The sequence below is a fragment of the Melozone crissalis genome, unplaced genomic scaffold (genome assembly GCF_028551555.1).
Source record: "Melozone crissalis strain CALT ecotype California unplaced genomic scaffold, PUWL_Pcris_2 ptg000016l_1, whole genome shotgun sequence".
NCBI lineage: Eukaryota > Metazoa > Chordata > Aves > Passeriformes > Passerellidae > Melozone > Melozone crissalis.
The window spans coordinates 53,527,455-53,552,327 of record NW_026535794.1 but is presented as its reverse complement, the minus strand read 5'-3'; the positions used below and the strand labels follow the sequence as shown (position 1 = coordinate 53,552,327).

The following is a 24,873-nucleotide window of genomic DNA, read 5'->3' as shown; positions in this document are numbered from 1 at the left end:
GCTCTTTGGAGAAGAGGTCACAACTTGGGTTGGTGTTGTCAAGCAAATTTTTTTACCCGGAAAACACTTAACTGTGTGATGAAATGTTGTTAAACTGCACTGCAGTTGACATTCAGTTTGAAAAGATGCTTCATAATGACACCTTTACACTGAAATTACATAAATAGCCAATTAAATTCAGTTAAACCTAGCACTGCCAATTTTCATGCATTTATCATCAGGTGGAATAAAAAAGCCCTTCACGTTAGCTGTGTTTCAATAATTCAAAAATGAAACAGTAACCTCCAGATTAGTTCCACAGAAGTCCAAACTACTGACAACTAGCTCTAACATGAAATTGAAGAAGGTGAATAGATATTGAACATAATGTCATTCAAAGTATTTGGAGCTTAGAGACAGTAAGTATAGAATATTTATAAACATATTCAATATGTTCATCAAGACTACAGCTACAGCACTTGATTGGATGTGCATAAAATGGCATACCTTTTTAATTTATATCAAGTTAGGCTGCCAAGAATATGTCTGTATTTCTTCAAACAACAGGTCTTCTTGAAGGGATCCACAGCACCTCACATCATGACTTTTCATTACCTTTATTTGAGCTAGTATTTTTTTCCTTAGTTTCTGCTTCTCTCATTCTTCCACCCTCTCAGAATTAGGTAATAGGGGAAAAAACTGTATGGGCAAAATGTAACAATCTTCACAAACACAGTAAAAATTAAACAGGTTCACTAATTTTAAATAATGTGCAGTGTATGAAGGTAACAGGCATATTTATGGTTATAATGGCACCATACAGTTTTGTATAGCAAGAATTAGCTATAGAGTTTCCTATAATATTTTTATATATAAAGAAAACTAATCTGCTATACATGCATTACAAGCACTCTTTAAGATACCAGATAACTTCCAAACAAAATGCTCAAAACAAAACCCAGAAGGTGGTGTTTCCCTTGCCTTTTATTCATAAAGTTGAACCACTATGTAAATCATGACGGGTTATTCTGTAGGCATCAATGCACAACTCATTATGTTAACCTAAAGGATTCAACTTTTAGGCACTGCTGAGTTTTCCAGGTAGAAATTGTTTGTTGCATATTTTTTTAAACTAAAATACGCTATCACTTGTCATAATAAATTGAATTAGAACCATAAGGATGTTCGATATGGGTTCAGAAGAACTAAACTTAAGGACTTCCACTGCAACAGAGACAAGAGTCCCATAAAATTGTTTATTATTACCCTCAGAACAGTAACTTCACTTTCACCTGTCAGGGTCATGAATACTGTTTTCAGCAGAAACTTTGTCAGTCTTTTACTTCAGCCACCATCTTGAAGTTATAGTATCAAAATTACTTCTAACACTTAGTTCAATTAGGGAAATAATGAATGCCACTAGGAAAAGAGACTCCAAGTAACATTCCTTTCTTTGGTATCAAGGATGCAAGCCTTTTTTCCAACTTCAAGAGGCAGATCTGTAACAGAGTTACACAGAAACAATACCAAGAACAGAATGTACTGGGGAGCTGGAAGGCACTTACCTGCTATTGCATCTCCAAAACCAGGTGTGATTCCCACATGAGTGGAAATATGAGCAAAAGCAAGCTTTGCATTTCTAAGTGGCAAATGTATTCTCATAAAAAAACCTTTATAAAGTGCCAGTGTCTCCTTTGAATAAATTAATGCTGGTAACTGACAACATTCCCATACCTTGAACACTAAGCAGAGTAGCATGAATGCAACATCCACCAGTGCAGGCATGGGAATAAACCAGCAAAAGGGTGATTTCTGATTCTGAAGCCAAACATCATCACTCCCCTCCTTTTAGAAGCAGAAAGGGGGGCGAGGACAAGAAAAGAAAAGAAAAAGAAGGACAGCCAAAACCAGCAGGCTAAGTAGAGTAACCGGAAGCATACAATTTACTGCTAATGGTTCAGTGTCTGCAAAGGACTGCTCAAGCTGTGCTCAACAAAAACTCAGTAATAGCCAAAGAGGGAAGTAAAAAAAGGCAAGATGTTTGGCTTTACTTTCTGTCAAATACTGTTAAATATGAGCCACTTAAAAAAATAGAATGAAAGAATCTAATAATGCTTTGTACAGGTGGTAGTGAGGTCCCTGGCTGGGCCTCCAGACAAAACCATTCCCATGTAAACCTTAAAGAGGATTAATCCTCGAGGACCACTGTAATGAGACCTTAAAAGGCTGAACAACAGCAGCCTATCACGGAGGGAAGCAGTAGCCTGCTCCCAGAAGTCTTCTCTAGCAGAGTTACATCAAAGCAAACTGGGACCAGATAGCAGGATTCTGCAAGAATCCCTTATCTCAGCGCTAGCGGATGCTTCTCCTCTGATTGTCTTGAACTGCCACCTGTCCCAGACATCTTTGAAGGCAATGCTAAGCCTGTGATGGATCTGACCTCCTTGAGCTGCGATTCTTTTATGTCTTTCTTCATTTTCTGCTCTGTTACATTCTTTCCCTGTAACGAACACTACATGAAACAAAGGGAGTTCTCACTCCTTGACTTACTGTCCCCAGCTATTTGAAAGCAAAAAAACAATGTTAAGGATTATACTTCACCCGCAATATGGAGCTGTCCTCAGGAGACAAGCCTCTTATTTTTGAGAGTTATAACTAGATGGCTTTTACACGAAGGGACTTTAAAATGAGGTTCAACATTGCTGGGAGCCAAGATATGAAAGCTGCATATCAGAGATAGCTTAAAAAAACAAAAAGGTTTATAATACAGAAGTATACGAAAAATCACATTACAAAAATGAGCAGGAAAATAACCAGGAAGCACCAAGCCTCAGAGAAAACACCAAATTATTGTAGTATATATATGCATCCTTCGTTGTGCACCAATAGACTTTAATACCACTGGCCACCATACAGTGCCAAAATCATCCTAGATTAAAATAAAAATAACTGGTCACTACAAATGAAACAGCAGGTCTTCCACTTGAGACACATGCCTACACTGACATAAACAATTGCACCCAGCCCCCACAAAGGGATGTGGCTGCACCACGAATGCTGCACATCAGGGCTGGTTTGTAACCAGGGATGTGCTGGCAGCCACACTCACGCTGACTTGGTGACATGCACTTGCAGTAGGATCAGCCAGAGTTACAGAGCTCAAGATAAATTCAGGGGAATAGCATCAGATTTTTATCTCATGGCTACAAGTCAGAATATACAAGTCACCATGGTTCTAAAAAGGCTGGGCTGAGGAGGAATACTGCTACAACTCCTACCTCTGGTTTCCCACTTTTGCACTCAATTAATTCTGAACTATTTTATAAGTCCTTTTCTTCTAAGTACATGGCACTATCAGAAGAACAAGAAGCAAAATATAGCTAGGCTGAAGAGCACTGCTGCCTGCCAGCAGCATCTCTCAGTTCCCCAAGGTGATAAAATAAAATGGTGTCATTAGTTGCAATTAGGTGGGACTCATGGAAGCTCTTCGCGCAGGAAGAGAAAGCACCCTTCTTGAGTCCTTTTGAAGTTTCCTAGGAAATCACAGCTGGAAGAATAAAATTCTGAATCAACCAGCTGAGCTAGACTCTGCAAAAGACTGCAGCAAACAATGAGCAGATATAGAGTATGAATAATAAGTAAAAAAGAGGCATCACATGGAAAACACCGAGCAAACCCTGGCATTTTCTGGAGCCAAGACCTACTGGCACGTGTTGCCACATAAATGTAGCCTAGAGGCAACCTCAGAAAGAATTTGAAGATGGCTTCTTCCCATCTATGAAGCAATTCCCACAACAGGGTATTGTGCTTCAAGACCACAGAGCAATGCCAGTCAAAGCACCAGGCTCCCATAGGAAAATACAAAAATCATTTCTCAACCGACAGAAGAACACAGCATTTCAGATGAGTGTCTCCCCAGAGAGCTGTGCCAATACCTTGTGTAACCTCAACAAACAGTATCCATGCCTACATCACTTCTTAAAGGCAGCCTAGAGGCCACCATGGGAAGGCAGGACAGCCTTGTGTTTTGCCAGCCTCCAGGCACAGCCCCAGCAGCACCAGGCCCAACACACCTCTGGTCCAGCAGGACCTGCATGCCCAGGCAACCCGCACGTGTAAACACAGCACAGGCAACGCTCCCACAGGCTATTTACCAAAAACTTCCAGACAGGGAGGCTGGTCACAACACAGACACACAGCATGCTTCAATCCATCAGTACAGACCACCTTTTCAGAGAAGAATGCACAAGAAACTCACATCTATGGGAAGAAACACTACAGCAGGCCTTGTCCTCCCTGATCCTGGTTTTCAATGCACAAAGGATGAATGGCACCACTAAATGTTGGATGTGTGCGTGATAAGTAACTACTGACTTTGAAGAAATGTGCTATTTCCCCAAAAGAAGCGGAAACATTTTCACAGGCCAGAACCCAGGTTTTTAATTTGTTCTGTGGGATCAGATGAAACCAAATCAGACCTTTAGCCTTTATTTAAATGGATTTCTTCTAGTTTGCTTTATGTATTTAAATTAAAAACAACAAAAAAATTAACCAAAAACTTGTAAGAGTGAAAAAAAGCATAGACCGTAGCCATTGCCAGTCTCATGCAATGTAAGGACTTAGATGAGCAGGACATACATCAGGCTTTCCAAATCAAACATCCCAAATACTGGACGACTCAATAATTAGTTAGTAATGCATGATTAGTGCTCCTCTTTTCCCTCCTAGTTAAAAGCAAAAAAAAAAAATTCCGCTCCTATCACAGCAGTAATTAATGTTTTTGATGTCTGGCACCAGTTTTATTGTTAACAGCACTGTTAGATCAGTGGTGTTAATGCCAACTCAAATATTGTCCAGCATGAAAAACAGCTTTGGTGCCAACAGTTTCCTATCACTGTACCATGCTGGTGCATCCCGGTAAAGTGAGCAACCAATGTTTATACATAACATAGGCCATGATCCAAATTTCATTCATCCAAGTAACCCAATTCCATTTCAACAACAATGTCTAACAGAACTCAAGGCCAAAGCTTGAAGCTTTTTTAAGTTGTATCTGTATATAGGCTGGTGAAAAAAAAAACCAACATACAAATCAAATTCAGTACCTTTTCACACTAGGGAGTCTGACATGCTGGAATGAAATTCAGTTCAACACATTCTAACTCATTAGTTATTTGCTTCAACACTTGGTATGGTGTTACACTCAGCCATTACCATAATCAGCGATTTATTTTGAAGTATTTAATGTGCCATAACTTTTGGCTTGTTACCACTGGCTATTTCAATGGGGACTGTAAATGGAGGAATAAAAATGTTCAGCTCTTCATCTGAAAAATGGTAACATGGATTCTTAGGAATTATGATTTTAAATTGCAACTAGCATGAAGAACAGGTAAGATAAAAGGGTAGAATCTAAGGCAACTGGTGATTATTTTAAAGTTTATTGAAGCCAGCAGCTGTTGATTCATTGAATTCACTGGGTTCTGGATCAGCATCATTCAACTGTTTCAGAAAAATGATGGCTCGGGGCAGCACTGAAATGTGAAAGAGAAGCTAGAATAAACAACGGGGGACCCTCTATACTACCTTATTCAGAGTGAAACATGAAAGAAGCATAATTGAGATTAGAAAGCAATTCTGTTATCTGGTGAGCTATCTGTTTTGAACTCCAAAAAACTGCAAGACAATTAAAAAAAACAATATTGAAAGACTGTTTTGTAAGTGGTAACTCTTAAAAGGAAGTATGAAAATGTACAAACTTGTACATACATACATTCCCATGCACATACTGCCTTTCCTGCTGCTGTGTACACAGCACCACACGTGCCAATGACCACATGGCAACACAGCAGCTGTACTCTTTAAAACACAGCTATGAATACTTAATATATTGAGGATAATACTGCTTCTCTGCACTGGTGGTTTCTGCCTTGGCTGCAAGCTATATTATCAGAAATCAATAAAGGTAGTCAGTATAAGTCTGACTGAAGGGGTAAGCATTCCTAACATGATCTCCAGACTCAGATGTGATCCACTCAGCAAGCTCAAGAGCCCCAGTTGAGCAGTGTTTTAATAAGAGTTTATAGAGTGCTGTGTAAACTACCAAGACTAAGAGGTAAAGAGCCAGGCTGAGAGGAAGCCAATTGTGCTGGTAGGTGTGAATAAAAGAAAGTAGAGGCTATGGATAAGTGGCTCTCCTCCTAAGTACTGAGCTCAATCAATAGGAATAAAGCTGTATCTGCCAGCAATCCTGAAAATGGTTCAGCAACCAAAGCATTGAAACTGTCATAAAAGTCCTGTTCAACCCTGGGTTCCAACAGAAGGCCAGTACTGAGAGAATTCCATGGGACAAGCCTGAAGCTGCACTTTGACAACAGGGACCATGTTGCTTTCAAATCCCCCCTTGACAAGTCCATGGTCAATGCCACGCAGAGGGCAGGCCCATGGTGTCCACACGCTCCCATTACTCCACTGCCCAGCTGAGGCATCCTCTGTGACACAGTGCCCTCCTTCTGTGCCCACGCAAGGGCCAGGGGACAAGAGCAATGACAAATAGGGCACACCCAGATCTCAAGCACCCAGAATGAAAGAGAATTAACACAAGAGAATCACGACAGAGGAGCATCCTGTACACATTAGCTACTCTGCAACTGATTTATTGCTACAGTTTTCTTAACAAAAGCTGGACAATGACAGCAGAGACGGAGCAAAAAAATCTCAATTTAAATGTTTGTTTTCTACATTTAGACACAACAGTTGAGAATTTTGGGCTAAATACAGACAGACAGGGCCATCTTAAGTCCCTGATCTATCAGGTCATTCATACAGACTATGAATGAGATCTGTTAACAGATATGACTCACGATACAGGGGCCGACCAGGCTGGTAGTCACACACTTAGGATCCTCACAGGCATGAAAATGGCACTCAATGCCAATCTCAACTTAGGCAATTAAATTCACTCTAGTAACATTGCCCAGAGAGAACCCCAATGCAAGAGAACCATCTCACATTTCTCCCCACCTTCCAGCTGCTGATGCCAGTTACATTGTAGGCACACACTATCAGCCCAAATCCACTACAGACCTTCTGTTTTAAAAGCATTGTGACAAATGTCCGTGTATCAAGGGATACAACAACTTTGAAGAAGCTTTTCACTCTCTCCTGATTTAGGGACAGTGGATCTGCCTTGATGCTCAAGAGATGGATTACATTATTTCTTGGCTTTTTCTTTACAGTTCTTAACCATGATTCTGTGGCTCTGAGCAATGAATTCTGTCTCTTTCTATGAAGGCAGTATACAACAAATGCATACTGTAAAGCAGATAAAAAAGCTTTAGCTGGAAAAAATAAATCAAATCCATTAGTGTTTTTGTATTTGTCCTGTCTTCATCTTCCCCATTCTTTAAAAAAACAAACAACAAAAAAACCACCACATATAAAAACCTCATCCCACAGCTTTCTTAGATGCACTTGAACACCAAAACAAGAAACAAGGAGACATTAAAATAACATTTTTAATGTGCTTCTCAAAACATTTTTAGAATTTTGAAGTCCAACAGAATTACAGAGCTACAAATAATTTCTATAATTTCTTATTTCTTATTTAGAAATAAGAAATCTCCAACATTCTATTCTACCAAATCAAGCCAAGCCAAACAAAAAAAAAATTCAAACCAAACAAAAAAGAAAACAAAACAAAAAAAATAAAACCCAAAACAAATAGCAAAACCAAAACCAAACTAACAAAAAAAATCACCCAAACCTACAAGTTCACCTTTCAATTGCTCAATCCGATTACACTTCAAAGCTTTCCAGATACTGGCAGTTCTGGAGTCTGTCTCATACTGAGGAGAGAAAAAAATGCATAAGAAGGAAGAACATATCTACACACTGTAAACCTATAGGTGCAGTTGTTACTTCCATATGAGACCATCACAAGGAGACACTGCTGATTTCACAGGCCTCAGGAGATATGGGCAGGAGTACTTGTAATGAGCAGTTTCAAAAAAAATATGGGAGGGTTGGAAGGCATCTTGGAGAAGCTGTTTCAACTTAGAAGCTGCTAAGCTTACAAGGTCTGCAGCACCTTCCTAAATTTCACACTGAAGCTGCCTCTGACCATAAGTTTGTATTTGAGAACAGTAATGTTTTTTGTTGGAAGCTATTGAAAGATACTATTATATTTTAGACTTTTAATCCCAAAAATGTTTTCACAAACACACTAATTTTTTTAAGACCCACACTTCAGCTGCTCAGCTGACATGAGCAGTCTGACATTCACTTTTATAACTGAGGCTTTTTTCCTTGTGAGTTCTATTAAAAGCTTTAGATTTTACTTTTTTCAACTACTCCTACTTGACAACATTTGGAAACCACCCCATAAATCACTGTCAGTAGAGAGTTTTGTTACTAGAGTGCTCAAGCCTCTCCCCTGCAAAATGCTGCAGAGTTGAAGTAGGACCCAGATTCTCAGAGGCTAAACTCAGTTTGAAACTGAAGAGCAACTAAATGTATTTAAAGACTCTTAAAGAATCTCTAGAAAGATTCTCCAGTGACATTTTCCTACCACTGTCCAACCAGGCCCAGTAGAAACTCTCTACAAAAAGCTGTCCTGGTCTCCTGTCACCAAAAGACACTGGGAAACTAGAGGGGAAATAAGAAAAGGGCCTGCTTTGGGGCTATCCAGAAGTGCCTCAGTTGTCTCTCTTGAGTCCCAAATTATGGCAGGTAGATGACAAAGGAGGCCACCACCTATCCCTCTACAGGCCCTTTCCATGAGTCCATCTCCTGGTGGTGACCTGGACTGCTGTCAGTGTCACATGTGCCACACATAGCTGGCCACTGTGGTTCAAGAGTCACTGACATGAAAAGTCATTGCTTTCCAGTTACTGCAGTTTAAAACAGTGTTTCCAGTTTCCAGTTTGCATTTTTAGAAACAGAATTCCCCTTTTTTTCCGCACTCCCTTTTCCTTTCCAATGGGGATATGAAGGAAGGGGAATTCTTGTCAACAGAAATTAAAGCTAGTAAATGAACAAGTGTACCTAGTGAACCAGCATTGTATTTTCCTTGCTGGGGTCTTTCGTTCATGTTGCAAATTGATTTTGAGGTGACACTAACACTGAGTAATCTAACTCAGGCAGTTATGCAAGGCCCAGTCCTTACAAAGCTAAGCCCAAGAACAGTCAGTGGGAACTGAGGGCAATCAATACCTTTGGAGGGCTAATCCTGTGAAATGTGCAATAAGCAGTTGCCACTTCCCCAGATACAGAAGCTTCAACACCAGCAAAATAAATCCTCGGTAAGAAGAGGCGAAAAAAAGGAAAGGAAAAGGAAAAAAAAAAGAAAGAAGTGAGTTCCTGCTTTCAGCTAGTGTAACCTCACTGAGATGAAGTGATTTACCACAAAGAGAATCCTGCAAGGGCCATACATTCCTGTATATATAAATATTTGGATCAGAGCCAAATGATCTGTCACTGCTTTTTGCTTAAGATAATTCTTCAGGTTTTGCTAATTAGGTACTAACAATTCTTTCAGACGAACTGTGTAACCCAGGGAAGAATATCAACAGTATGTTTTAAATCAAAGTGTTTACATCAGGAATGATTCATTTTTTCCATGAAGAATGACTTCTGTGACAGGCAGTCTTAGCACTGCCATAAATCTACATGAAAATTAAAATTGTGGAAGAAAATAACAAAGGCAAGTTGCTATCCCCATCTTCCCTGCCTCAGCCCCAACTCTAGAGATGGAATTTACATTAACAAGGGGCTCCAACTACCACTGGAATTAGTGTTTGAGAAACTCAGGGTTTTAAATCCTTTTAAGAAACACTGTGATTAAGGTCAGTAACTCTGCTCTCCTCAACAAAGGAGCTAACTCCAGCTCTTCTGTCATCTGTCCTGAAGCCTTTTTAAAGAAAAAAAAAAGTTTTTAGAAGTTAAACAAACAAAAACAGCATCTCCCTCTTCCTTTGTGAGCTGTGTTTAAATAGTGGTTAAGAAATCCATAACAAAAAAGACAGAAAAGAAAAATTTCTGGGTTAGGCCTGTGTTTTCTCTTTTATCTGTTGGAGAATAGAAGGCTGTGAGCTGAGCATGGGACTACATTCACAGTCTCAGTTGCTAAATGGTTGAGGGGCTCTCTGGCAGTGCAGAAGGGCTGCCAGCTCCATAGCATGTTTCATCCCAGCTGTTTGAAAATCTGGTTCACTTGAAACACAACCATTATCCCCACCCACACTCTGCAGGAGAGCAAACTCCCCCTCAATGAGGGATTTCTTCCACATTTATGGGAACTATTACTACCAACATTTACAACATCAGTCATTTTAATTAGAAAAAAATTAAAACAAAAAAATCCTGCAATGCACAAACAGACACACACGTGTTTACATGTAAAAATGCAAAGCACTCAAGTTGTTTCTAATAACTGCAGCTCATGGAAGGAACATGCATTCTACACACAACTGACTAAACACCCTTTTCTTTTTTTGTCATAAAAACATACAGATGTCTTTCTTCAAAAAATTGTTTTCCCTTTTCCTGTGTTACAGGAAGCCTGCCCACACTTTTAAATACAAAGTGGGTATAAATAGAAGCACGAATTAGGCATCTTGAGAGGTCTATATTTTCCAACCACAGGGAAACTAAGAAATTGCTGTAAGTGTTTACACATCTATGTTGAATTAAAACATTTTCTATACATATGCCCAGCAAAACTAACAAGAAATTAAGAGAGGAAAACAATAGCCTCTCTGGTTCTTTACCTGTTGCTACAGTGTACATTATTCAGCCTTCTTCATATGGACCACTAAAAGTGTCAGTCTTAATGCAGTCACCACTCTGATGAAAGCATATCTAACATATATAAATGATACAGCCACTATGAAAATTTCAGTAAGATTGTCTGCTTTCCTATAAATCTAACTAGACATTTGTCTTTTTAGTTGCCGCTCTGTACCATAGCTATTAAAGGTAAATAAAAGCATGATGGCTCTTTTTATGACATTAATAGCTTGAGGGACCTTATAAATCAATGAATACAAATGTACTACTCATTACAAGAGAGGGAAGCAAGTCTGTCCATCTGATGCTTTCTGACTTAGATTTCTGTTTTAAGATCTTGCTGCTCATTTAAAATTAACTCATCTCCTGTTTCTCTGCTGTTGTATGGTGGGGAACTTCTGGTGCTCTTTCAACTTCTGACATCAGTGTTTTGCTAGCAGTCCACACAGCCCAACTAGCTAGCATTAATGGTCACAATACAGACACAGTAGCTTCATTACATCTTGACAACCCTTGTCAAAAGGTGAATTTGGGAAAATAAACCAAAATAAACTAATTGCAAACCACTCAGACACATCCTGACTGACCAGATCTTTTTCTTCTGTCGGAACCTTCAGTAATTTCAGAAACACTTTGAACAAGATTTAATGGCTGAGCTGGCAGCTGGTCAGATGGTCAAAATGGCAATCTTCCCCACTAAATGCAGCATAAGGTTTGTTGTTTTTGAGGGTTGTTTTTGTCACACATTTCATTTTTCCCCAGCTGTACTGCCTACAAACAGAGAAGCTATTTTGCTTCCCCAATAATACTTGCTTGTTTTGTTGGCTTTCTTTTAAGCTAGATTTGGGCATTTGCTAACCAGAAGCTAGGAATGGTGCCTCCAACCCCCAGGGTAATACTTGTATGCTCTGCTGCTCACGAGTGGCCACTTGCACTGCACATTCATGCCTCTCTGGCAGGAGTCTGCCACTGGTGTGCTGCAGCAACTGTGTGCTCCTCAACAGAGAGATGAGTAACTCCCCCAGAGGGTTTGAGCAGGTCTGTACGAGAGCAGGAGAGGAAGGTGTACAAAAATCAACTGACTAGACTGAAAAAGAGCTCGAAAGCTTAACTGCAAACTTTTTTCCTAAATACTGATCTAAACTATACAGACAACAAGTGTTCGTTTTCTCATAATACCTCCATCCTTATTAACAATCAGGCTCTTTTTTTTTTTTTTTAAAGGAGGTTGGTGAGACTTAAGGTTGTGCAAGACATACTTTGATCTGCACCCTGATGAGTGAACATTCCCCTTTGCTGCTAGCCCAACTAATGAAGGGATAAAATTAGCTTTTATCCCTGGCACTTTCTTTAGCAAAAAAACATGCACTAATCAGCTGTCCTCACTAATCAGTCATCTGGCTAATGACCTTTTGCCTTAAAACACTAAAATTTCTGAATGATGTTAAAAAAAAAGGAAAACCAATGCAGACTGCTCTCTCTTTGTGGGTCTTAAGCCTATCATCTGGAATTGGAGACTGAAAGGTTAAATGGCAAATCTGTATCCTGACTGGGTGATAAATCTATAATCAAAAGGCACAAGCCTTGACACCTCAAGATGTACTTCATTACGACACAACTAAATGATCTTTTTTCTCTTTTTTTGGTAAACTAGAAACAGATGAAAAAAAAAATTGCTTAACTCCTTCATACTTTGCGCCTGTGGAGAAATCCACTCCACATCTGTGTTCAAGTGTCAGTTAATTTCTTACTTTTTTATTAATGCCTGAGTGAGAATTCAGAAGTTGAAACCATTTGCCTTTTTTCCTCCCCCTTACAACTTCAGGGAACTATAGCTGGGAAAGAAAATTGCAAAAACACTCCATCAAGCCTGCATTCTCAAACACACTTGTGAATGGCTAAAAAAAACCTCCAAAACAAAACAAAGAGTCCCAAAGCACAAAACTAAGCCTTCCAATTCCCCAAATTCTCAGTGTACAGGACACGGTCCTTCTTCCTCTCAATAACATACTTTAACATTGTTTTAAAAGAGGGATTTTTAAGGCCTGTTTCATTTTCCTTCTCTGCTAGCTATAATGAGGCCCGTTTTTCTTCATGTCTTAAGGAGGTGGAGCAGAACACAACCCCGGATGGCTGAGGAGGATTAGCAACAGATGAGATGTCCTGTGGAAGTCACTTTGCAGAGGCCTGCAGTAATTTCTACCTGCAGTGCAACTGCACCCTGGTTTTTAACTTCAGGAAAAAAAAGAGATTGCATTTACCACAAACACCACTCCCTCCAGATAAAGCAGTTCTCCCCAGAGACAATGCAAAGTGACAAAATCACATTAAATTTGACAGCCTTCCAACTTTGCATCCCCAAATAAGGCAGCGATCAATACTCACGGTAATGAGGGTCCATGTAGCCGTTTCGGGGGTCCATGGTAAAGAGCGTCCCGCGGTATGGTACGGAAGGTTCGGGAAGGTGCGATATAGATCCATGGATCTCCTTCTTGATTAATGAGGCCCTTTCCTCACTCGACGTGGAAGGCTCTTCACTGATCTTGCCGAGGCCTTGCCCACCCTGCGGCTGCATTGTGATTGCGTTCCTTCTCTCTCTGTGATAGGTCTGCCCAGGACTTTCATCCTCTGCAAAAAAACGAGGGAGAAGAAAGAGAGAAGGGAAGAAAAAAGAGAGACACACACTTTTAGCCCATTTATAGCAAATACAATAAAGAAAAGTTCTCCCCCCGCTGCCCTCCTCCTCCTCCTCCCGGTGTAAGTTGGTGACAGGAGGTGCCTGTGTGGCTGTGAGGGATGGCCTGGGGACGCTTGCCCATTCAGAGCCAGCAGCAGCTGAGCAGTAGATCACCGTCACCCATGCACTGATGCTCCTCCAGCGGGGCTATCAATTGTGCAGGAACAGACAGAGCCTTGCTGTTTCCCTGCCTCTGGGACAAGGAGACTGGGAGCTCCCTGATGGGGAGTCAAGAAATGATTTGTCACACAGAGGAGAAGATGAACCCCATCAGCCAGGCCTAAATCACGCCCAGCCACCCACCACAGCTCTGCAGCCCAGCTCCAGGTCCCTGGGGTTTGCCTGTGTGAGGGGCTGAAACCTTGCAGGGAGGTTGGCAGTGATCAGAACCAAGGTGGGCAGCAATAAAATGGGTACAACTGCTCAAGATACAGGACCAGCAGCATCAGGCGAGCACAAGCAAGGCCACCTGCTCTGACAGTGTCACCACGTGCAGGATGGTTGCATATACTCCCCCTACCTCTTTTTCCCATATCCACTCAAACAAAGCCGCAAACTCTTAATGAACAAGGGGGAAGAAAAAGCTGGGGGTAAAATAATCATAACTAAGAGCATCAAACCCAAGCCCTAGTTTGGAGAAAGCCTCTAGGCCTTGTAAGGGGAGAAGAGCCTCCTGACCGTGGCTCTACCAGTCTTCCTTGCAGACAGCTCCAGGACTAGGTGCTAAAACAACCCACTGCTCCCACAAGAATTTTAACCCCTAGGGACTACATACACCCTTCAAAAAGCAGACAAAATGGTTCTGTTCCTCAAAATCAAGATGCGTGCTCCTAGCTACATTTCACACATGCCATGTGGCAGAGGGGCTTTGCTAGGTACATAAGTCCCTAATGTAAATGCTCTCCTTCAGTTGCATTATTGGTTTAAAACACAGATGTTTCTCTAAACAAGCATGACTGCTTGCTGCCTGTAATCCTTGGCCAATACCAATGCTCCAGGTACAGCCTTATTCCCTCTACCACATTGCACGTGCAAGCGTACACCAATACATCTTGAAGGAATACTGATAAAGATTCTTCATTTCAAAGTTGCTCTGCAGTTCTAGAAGTCCACAAGGAATCTCAAATTATTAAATGCTGGGCAGAAATATGGTAACTAGAAAAGGAAATGAAAACACCCTTAGGAAATAAAACTCAAGTGCTCTTACTCTACAATCCACATGCAAGGAAGAATGATTGACACCAGCGCCAAGACTGCACTTCTGTTGTCAGAGATTTGAGGTCAGGGCTAAGTTTTCACTTGTACCTTTCCCTGGTGTACTTGTTCACAGAGCAAAAGCAGCAGCCAACAACTCACTGGGTGACTACACTCAGCAAGGCTGACCAGCCTGACTCAACCTATGCGCCTTTACACGAATTAGATTAGAAACAAGCTCTGGACATACAGATACCTGGCCATTATATGTGTAAATTAGCCACACCATTGCTTTGAATGAAATGCTAACCAATTTTTTCTCTGCCTCCTCTCCCCCCCAGGTAGCAACAACACAAAAACTCAGCAGCACAGCCTACTGAGCACTTAATTATTTTTCTATCTCCAAGTATTACAGCAACCAGGGTTGCTGACTTATCTTCCAGGGACAGAATTCTTTTTGCAGCCAGTAATTCTACATACAGAGCTTTTCCAGGGTTGAGTCTGAGAAGAAAGAGTTAATGGAACTAGACAACAACATTACAGAGTTTAAACCCTTTGCCCTTTCCTACTTTTTATTAATATGCATGGCCATTGGTCCCTGCTCTGGCTTAGCAGGGTTTAAGGTTTCAACTTTTTACACTGAAGCTGGTTTTAGTTAGAGAACTGCAAATCAGGGACTAAAACTTTAAAACTTATATGAGGTTTTTAGAAACCCGCTTGTATAACAAAACAAAAAAAAAAAATCAGCCCAAAGATATATTTTCCATCAGGTTTCTCTTTAGCCAGAGTCTTTTATGTTAAATTTCAACCTAGAGTGAACTTTCACTGATGAGACGTAAACTCCTATAAAAACAGGGTATTACACTTCATTTGAAATTCTGACAGACTCTTAAGTACAGCAAGCTAACCAGTGCTAAAACAGTTCAGAAAGAAGAAAGCTAGAGTGATTTGTGGGGCTGTATAATCACTCAGATGATCAGATAGGATTTCAGTTCTTTTACTCTTCCATATAAAGATAATATTTGTTAAAACTGCCATCCTGGGATACAACAAGAAGCTGACATTTATGTGCGAGCTCCACTTTTATACTTTTCTTCTCAAAACATGAACACGTCATGAATCAAGGTACTAGTGACTGTTATGGTAAAGGCTGATTTTTCTAATTGCTGAATTAAATTCAAAACCTACTTTCAGTAATTTAGAAACAAAAGGGAAAACATGGTTTGTTTTAATAAGGTTTTCCCTTTTTTGGTTACTTGAGAAAAAAAGAAAACAAAAAACTATTTTTTCTTCTGTATCAATGATCTCTCTCCCGTTATAAAGTTATTGCCATGTGCCATTACAAGTCAAAAGTTTCTGGATGTTTTCTGCCACACAAAAAATGCCCCAGAAGTATTTAACTAAACACTATGGCATTTTTGCCATAATAATAAGGTTTATTCATCAGCCAAACAGCTCGCTAAGCACTGACTTCACACCACTGGGATGCTGGTGATGGGGGCAGATGAGAAATTTGACAGCACCCACGCTGCAGGACGCTAAGAGCCGAGCAGTTTGCAGGAGCTCCCCGGCGCCGAGCGGGAAACTCCTCTTGCAGTGAAGCTGCCGGCTCTCACGGCAGGCGAGCCACTCCAGCGTGCCAAAAGGGGAAAGCTGTCTAATCTTGTTCTGGTTCAACTGAAGCGTTCAATAAAGTTTCAAGAGTAAGTGCGGGCAAGGCGCGCCAGGCCAAATTATTGACAGAAACACACTGTCCACCATGGCAACAAGTGGGATTCTAAAGCAAAAATGTAAGCAAACAGCCCACTTCTCCAGCAGCATCTGCCAAAGGGGTTTTACAGCCAAATAAGTGAGAACTGTTCTGTTACTGCTCTGCTCACGTTTTAGAAGTGACCAGCTTTAGGGTCAAAAGATGCATCTGATTTATTAAAATGCTGCAGAGACAAATGCCAAAGTAAACAATGAAGCTGGTGGCAGCCCACCAACTCCAGTACAATTCCTCCCACCTTTTGCCAGTGTAAGAGTGAAGGGTTAAATAAGAAAAGAAAAAAGCAATCATGCCCAAGAGCAATCTGCATAAGCTTCTCTTTCTTCACATACACCCTTTCTCTGACTTAACAAGCCAATAGCCAGAGACACATGTTAGAAGTGCCCAGTCTTGAATGATCACTTTAATCCAGGATTCTCACATCCACTGAGAAATGCCTGATTTAGTCCTGCCATTTTGATCAGAAGCCAATTTTATTAGAAGTGCTGAGCACCTCACTTAATGGAGCACCTCTCACTCAATCAAAAAGCTTTCTCAAAAAACTCACACTGGACAGCATGCCTGAGTAAACACACTTTTAATTGCACAGCTAATTTACTCAGAAAGTTTTAAAAAAATCAGCACAAGCCAAAACCTAAGGCAAAAATCCTTTAAACTTTCTTTACCTGTTGAACTTTTTTGCCTTTTTTTACCATAGACCAAGACAAAGTAGAAGCTATTTTACTTTAAAGCACCTCAAGTCAGCAACTGAAAAAAAAGTTGAAATCTATTGATAGAGCACACTAAAAGTCAATCCCAACACACTTCAGAAACACCCCTGATTAAACAAAACAACACCAGCCCAGTTAAATCTCTTAATATATTAAGTTTCATCACCATATTTCTGCTTGCAACTTCCAGAGAGCACTGCTATCTCATGAGAGATCTGACAGCACTTCAGCAGAGTAAGAGAAAAAACAAGGTACTTACAACTCAGTCCAAGAGACCCTGCCTGATGTTCCCTCTAAGCTCTTCTCTTCTCTTGACCAAAATTCTCTGGCTACCAGGACATGGGCATTCCTCCCTCTTTTTCTCCCTCTCCCTTCTCCCCCCCCCCCCCCCCACACCCCCGCCCCCATCTCCCTCCCTCTCTCTCAAAGGCAGTGCTTCTCCCATTAGAGGAATTAAAAGTGGTTGGTGCCATGCTAAATTTAACAAGCTCATTAGTATTCTTCCTGTGTGCTTCCTAGTGAACTCTCCCTATTCAAGCAGCTCTCTCTAGCTGAGGGGTCAGGCGGCTAATCATTAAATCAAACTAATGTCACCCTATCACAATCAGCCTAAGAGAAGGACGGTTTATTATTTCAGTTTATGCTAAATAAACGGTTTTACAAATGGTCTCCAAGCAAGGTCAACAGCAGCTTCAATTACAAGACAAACTTAACAAGAGTTGCTATAAACCAAGTGCTCCATATTGACCTAAGCACAAGCTCGGCTCTGCATATTGCCACTAGCAGGATTGTACAGGAATGCATATTGTAAAATAAAGGAAAGGGTAATCTTTTCTTTGCCAGAATTTGTGACTGCACAGAGACTGCTCATTCACCTCTCCCCAACCAGATTGCTGCTCAGCTCAATTCACCCCACACAAAGGCTGAAGACCAGACCTCAATGGACCGAGTGAAACATGTTCAAAACTAGGCTCTCTATTGTGACTGAATTTCTTAACATCTTTTCAAAAAGCGGAGAATGCCTTGAGGCTAAAGGAAGAAACAGGCTAATGGTGAATTGGGAATACTGAGCAAATTTCAGAGCCCTTTCCTCCTAGCTTTTGAGGTTGAAAGCAAGCTCTTTCCTTTCAAGTTTCAAAGTCCTTTTTCCTCCCGCAGTGTCACAGAAGGATTTGAAAAGAAGGTAATTGTGCTCACAGTCCCCCTGATCAGAGCTTACGTCCTATTTCTGGTATTTCAGAATACTTCTTGCAATAATGGTGCATATAGCTCAATCCCTTAACCGTCCTGCACTCTGCAATTGCTCATTAAATGAACAATTGCTGGTATAAAATGCCTTTTATGTTCAAGGTCTGGATATAAGATAAGCATTCTAGTACTCTAAATTTGGTTTACTAAGGAAACTCTCCATCATTAAATTACAAAACTGAAATCAGAATATCAGTCTTTCCCAGAAAAGCAGCATTTTAGATGCTGTGAGCCAGAAGGAAGGGGGAAGGTGGAATGCAAAAAAGATTGACTACTTAGATTCTTAACAGAACAGATACCTAAGTAAGAAAGCCATTTCCTTCTCATTTAAGAAAGGCTAAGTTTTTGACACCTGATGTTTTCTTCCTTGAAATGACGCAATAGAGCAATTGCCAGGCTCATTAGGACACCTGTACCTGCACCTTCTTGCATACACACACTTTTCACTTCTCTCTGACCACCTTAAGAGCAACATCGGAGGAAACAGATCTGTAGGATTGTGTCTGCCTTTAAAAACAGCATGTGTTGTAAGCAAAATTTTGTTTTGGGTGAGTACAGTAGCTTAAATTGGACACCCTTGGTCCCAAGTTTGTTATTTTCCTGCATGTGGAGCAACTGCACAAGAAGCACTCTGGAAACACTAACACAGATATGAAGGATGATGCTCATAATTGGTTTTAAAAATAGACTCCATTTACACAAGAGGCTACAAAATCTGCTAGATAACAATACTGTACTCACTTTATTTGCAATGCTTAATACTACCTTATACAAACCTTTTGTGCTTATAAATAACGTACATTATCTGAGCTTAGCACTGAAAATTTATAGTTTTCTATTCCTACTTGAAATGTAGGAAATGTACTTTTAGCTTAGTTATTTTTTCTTTTTCCTGTGTATACTAATTTCCAAGAACTGATCTGTGATCTTTGGAATATGAATACACAGCTCTTTTGTAATTTTGTTTGTTTGTTTTGAAAAACATGTTATATTCTTTTGTTGTCAACTTTAGCTTTCACTGGAAGAAAAAGGATTTATCAGTGAAGGAGAGAGGGGACCCAATCCCTACAATACCTACCTAATACTCCACTCACACTCCCTTGTTTTCCTCAAATGACACACACATTCATTTTTGCTGCATCTGCTGCACAGCTTGGTTCAGTTCCTTTTTTGACAGTACAGAGGACAGAACACAGTGCATCAATACAGTGCCTATGACTTTAGAAACAGAGCCTGATCCTGCATTCCTGAGTCAATGGCAGAGCTCCCACTGACCCGGACGAGACAAAACTGGGCCTGTATGGAGTTCACACCACTCCAACACTAAACCAGCAATGCACTGTTATCAGGAGAACATCACTCACAGCCTTTTCCAAATGTGTGAGTAACTCTTCCCCAAGACTAATGGGGAACCTGAGAATGGCACAAAGCAGCTTAAAAAACTCAGGTAAACTTTTCCAGACCCCTAAATCAGAGAGAGCCTTCTAAGTAGCAATGTCTTTATCTCAATTTATCTCAATTCAGATGAATTTACAGTGCTCGTTACCTCCCCAGCCACTCCCAACTAAGACCAACCAGCTGAAGCTAAAAAAATATATAGGAAATTATGTAAAATAAAGCCACCTTTAAAATTTCATACAAGCAAAGACCTACTGTATTTATTTTACTGAGAGTCTGCATCTACAAATCCCTGCATGAGATCGATAGGGAAATGCTAAAAATCTCATATAAGCTGAAAAAATCTTACTGAGGAAACACAAGAGGCAGATGTAGACACAGATACCTACACACAAAGGCAGAGTGCTGTGGAAACTTCCTTGTCAGTCCCAGGACTCAGCCTCAGAGGACGGACAAAGAGGGCAGGAGGCACGGCTGGGCTGCCTTACACATTATCCACATGATCTTGCTGATCATGCAGGACATGTGGAAAAAAAAAAGGAGTAATATTTGGGCATGTGCCTGAAGTTACTGACCTGACACTTGAGCCATCCCAGTCTCTTCTTTGGAACAAGCTACTGAAGTTGCTTGCTGGGAGCCAGATTCCAGCCAGATTCCTGCAGTATCTTGTTGGCCAAGTTCCCCTCCAGCTGCCCAGCTGAACCACCAATTAGCCCAGACGTGGAGCTTGAACCCTGCTGCCCAGCCACAGCCCAGACCTGCATGGCTCAGAGTCTCTGGGAAGCTAATGGAGGGACTAATTCTCAGCAACTTGCAAGGTCAGCCTCCGAAGAAGTGAGAGCCTCACTTCTGAACAAGCCCCCTCCCAGCCCGTTTCCACACAGGCTTTAAAATAACAAAAACAAACAATTTAAATCAAAACAGCTGAAAACCATTTTCTCCCTTCCCAAGTTCAGGGCTACATGTTTCTCCCATGGCAGACAGTGGATTACTGTGGTGATACTTAACACCGCTGGCGAGCGCAGCCCCCAGCACTCTGGTTTAGGTGCGAGTGACGACATTGACTGCAGCAGGAGAAACACTAAACCCTACACCTAGGTACCAAGCAGGTGGCAAGATTTTAAATTTGCCTTCATGGGGCCTGCAAGGCCCAAATTTTGCTTGCTTTACTCACACTGAAATTCTGGGGATTCAGTGAAATTACTTGTGCAAGTAGAGCAAGAGAGATTCAAGTCCAGCATCAGAAATGCTCCAACCACAGGGCACGAATAGTCTGTCTGGAAAATGCACTGAAGGATGTTGGTTGGCATGTGGAAATGGTGTATCATTATCTTGATGAGAAAGGAGCTCTTAGTAGTACCAGGACTTTGTAGCTCCAGTGAACAAGAAAAAACAGAAAGACGTAATGCAGAAGTAGAAGACATTTGGAGGTAGAATTAATTGGCAAAATTAACATGTAGCCTGTAATTTCTCCTTTTAAATTTGCAGAACTAGAAAGCAGTCAAAAGCACTTTCCTTTCTTGGTATAATAAATTTTATGTTCTGATTCTGCTACTTGAGGACTGGGAAACTCAAATGAGAAAAAAATATTTCTTTGAAGAACAAACTTACTTTTTCATTTCCCCTCCCAAAAAACTGTTCTACCTTACAAAATTTTGCAAAGATTGAAAATTACTGTGCGACAACCTCAGCAAAATAGAACATTTGCTCAAGGTCTGCTGATCAGGGCTAAAACTCAAGCTTTGCACTTTCAGAATATCTCCAGGATCGTTGCCCTTCTCCAACATCTGGACTGTTCAAAGAGCCAAGAGAGTCAAACATAACTAAAAGACAACAACAGTCATCAGGATCTGACCTTTGGCAACTATTTCTCAGAAAGAAAAAGCTCCTCAGCCTATTGTAAAACTCTCAAAAGGATCCTGATTTAAAAACATTATGAAGTTCCTTCCATTAGCCAGTTATTAGACTGTTAGTCATTGCTTACTTTGAGCAGGCTAATTAGTTACATCAAAGGCACTACAATAAATTCCCAGGAGGGTTTTGGTGGGGGGATATATTTCTCAACCATCTAAATAGCACATTTATGCCTATCTGTGGGTAACTGCCTCATTTCACTCAGACACTGGGGGACATATTCTGTGCTGTCACTTTCTAGCAAGCCAGCAGCAAGACCAGGCCTTAAAGCTGTTTGAAGCCTGATATAAATGTGATTAGCCATGCTTAAAAGCCACAAAAGAGTGAAAGAGGAGTTATAAACCCTTTGGTGCACCATCCTTTTGCACCATCTACAGCACAGATACCTTAGCCTTGAGAGAATAAAAAAATACAATTACTCATAGTGTTACACACAAACAGAATTTTATTTCTTCCCTTTTTCCTTGGATGGGTTCAAACTCCTAAATGGAATCATTAGCAAATCACCAAGTGGTTTGCAACAATCCAGGTAACCCTTCAGTTTAGATGGCAGATATCACCTATTTAGTTGCGAAACTTACTTATTGCTGCATCTTTTTGCACAGTTGCAGTAAGACTTTTGTTTCCATTATATCCCTTTACTTGTGGTCTCTGAAAAATACCAGTTGTTTAAAAATGTGTTATGGGTTACTCTGCCCTGATTCACAGTGGCTGCAATCTCTGGATAATGATTTCAACAAAGTTTTCTAAGGGTAAAATTTGAATGCCATGTACATTTCTTGGTGCAGATGTGTATGTACTTCTACATAAAAAAGTGTAGTCACAGGCTACACAAATCACACCCACAAATTCAGCTCCACCTTACATTCCATAAAATCCAGCCAATTGCAGATGATACATGATGTCTGCAAAAAAGTGTCCACACAGGCAGTCTGGACACCTGAAGGTAGAAATGAGACTTTTCACTGAGTCCTCATCAGTACTCTAAATAATTGATAAGAATACTGCAAAGCATCACAAGATTTACAGCAAAGGATGTTTTCAAACAAAGAAAAACTCTCGAGCCCTGTACCCCAAGCAATCTGATGCTTTGACATTAGTGCACTAGTTTAGAACAGCAGAGCTACTAATCCACAGATATTGCAAAATATTCCTTTTATCAACACTGCTTCTACACCAGGAATATATTCTGAATGCTCCAAACCTGGCTTGTTTACCTCTAAAGCTATAGCTCAGGAGCTTTCTTCTCTGCCTGGAGACACTGTTTATAAAAGAAAACTCTCCTTAAGCCTTAAGAAGATAATCATCCCAAAGACCAATCTGTTTTTTCTCCCCTCTGCTCATTTTCTGCTCAGTTTTCTCCACTGAAGAGGATGTACAAGCTCTGGCAGTGGTGCATGCTGCCATACTTTCATCACTGCTGCTTTCACATTCGAGTCATCAAAAATACTGCTAACAGCCACAGCAAGCAACCTGGGTTCCAGAATGGGTGCATGCCAGTAGGCAAGGTGGGATAGAAACTGGAGAGCCTGGAAGGAAAGGACAGAGCAAGTTCTTCATACCATGATTTCCCTCACGTAGGGGATGGAATCTTCTCAAAAGCTTTGGATCTGCGTGGAGTTGGAGAATTAAGACAACTTGAGAATTAAGACAACCAGTCACTGGCTTACTTGTCAGTGCTTCTCTCCTGCCTTCGTCACTTCCACTGCACACTTCTGGGCAGGCTTTCCACCCTCTGGCAGGGTCTGCTACTTTTGAGAAAAGGCAAGAAAGCTGAGACACACCAGCTTTTTCCAGCTTCTCAACACAACCCCACAGGGGAAGGAACTGAATGCCAACCAGACCACTATATGGATGAAAACAAGTTGATGATTAATGTTTTCTGCTGAGTTTCAGGGATGAGCAAAACTTTTTTTTGAGACTTCACTTTTTTTTATTACTTATGCATTTGTCTTTTTAACCTTAATGCTGGATAACAGATTTTAAAAGACAGTGGAACATTGGCCTCAAGCTTTTACTGATTAACTGCATATATGTACTTAGGTGCTTATAACTGCCTTAAGCAATATTGTATATTTCCATTTATCAAAATGCAAATGGGCACCTGAGATCATAACAACAGCCAACTTAGAAAAACAATCCTATGTTCACGAAAAAAAATGGCAGAACAATTTAAAACAGCACTCTCCTCCCACTACAGTAGCCATGCGAGTTCAAAAAAGGCATTCTTAAATTGTTAATCAGGTTTTGCTGGCTTCATCTATCCACAATCTGGCAGAAGGAGATTTCAATGTTTCCTTATTATTTTTTTCATTTGTATTCTTGGCTACCTACATTCTCAGGCATCGTCCACTTCAAAGAAAAATAAACTAAGTTTCATCTCCCAAAAACATAAAATAAGCATGACTTCTATGGAAGGAAGGCTGGGGAAGGGAAAGGGAATCACCTGGGAAGTTCATTTGGCTATATACAAAGCAAAAGAAAAAAAAAAATCCCGGTGCAATACCCAGCAGTATAATCAATTCTGTAACTTCTGTGTGCTGCAGAGGAATGCTAAACTGTAGCCAGCACAACTTGGTCTTCTTCACTCACCAAATGCATAAAATACTGATAACTGATTTCATAAGAGAAAAAATATTTTTATACAGCAAGTAACCCAGTGTGATTGAAGGATTCAAGGTCCATTTGATTTATATACAGAAACATCTACTTAGATTTGAAGGCAAAATGTGTTGAAGAGTCAGCCCAAAGCTACCCTACAAATCACCCTGCATATTAAATGTTCCAATTCTCAAAAAACAGAGTGTGCCTCCCATTTCTATTACGTCAAATGCTCATCCACAACTTGCACAACTTGTCCACAAATACATAACTGTTGACTAATAACTATTTATTGTGTCCCTCTGAAGGCAAATGGAAAAAAAAAAATCAAAACATAAAACCAGAAGAAAACTAATAAATCAACCTTTAAGGCGCTATTGCCCTGAATTCGGGCAGCCTAACCCATCCAGACCCCGGCTATTCATCAGCAGCAGAGAAATCTCATCCAAAACACTCTGCTTCACCCTCTTCATAACAACTACCTTAAGTGCTGAGTCATGGCTTTTAATAAACATCCTGAATTATTGAACAAGTGG

At 40.6% G+C, this 24,873-nt stretch overlaps 1 protein-coding gene across 1 annotated transcript in view; it reads right to left on the bottom strand.

Annotated features, from left to right (window-relative positions):
• Positions 1-24,873, bottom strand: part of GLI3 (GLI family zinc finger 3) — a 203,816-nt gene that overhangs the window by 124,181 nt on the left and 54,762 nt on the right. Inside the window, exon 3 of the mRNA XM_054273943.1 lies at positions 13,153-13,395. Coding sequence (XP_054129918.1) covers positions 13,153-13,395 — 243 coding nt within the window. The remainder of the gene's footprint in view (positions 1-13,152; positions 13,396-24,873) is intronic.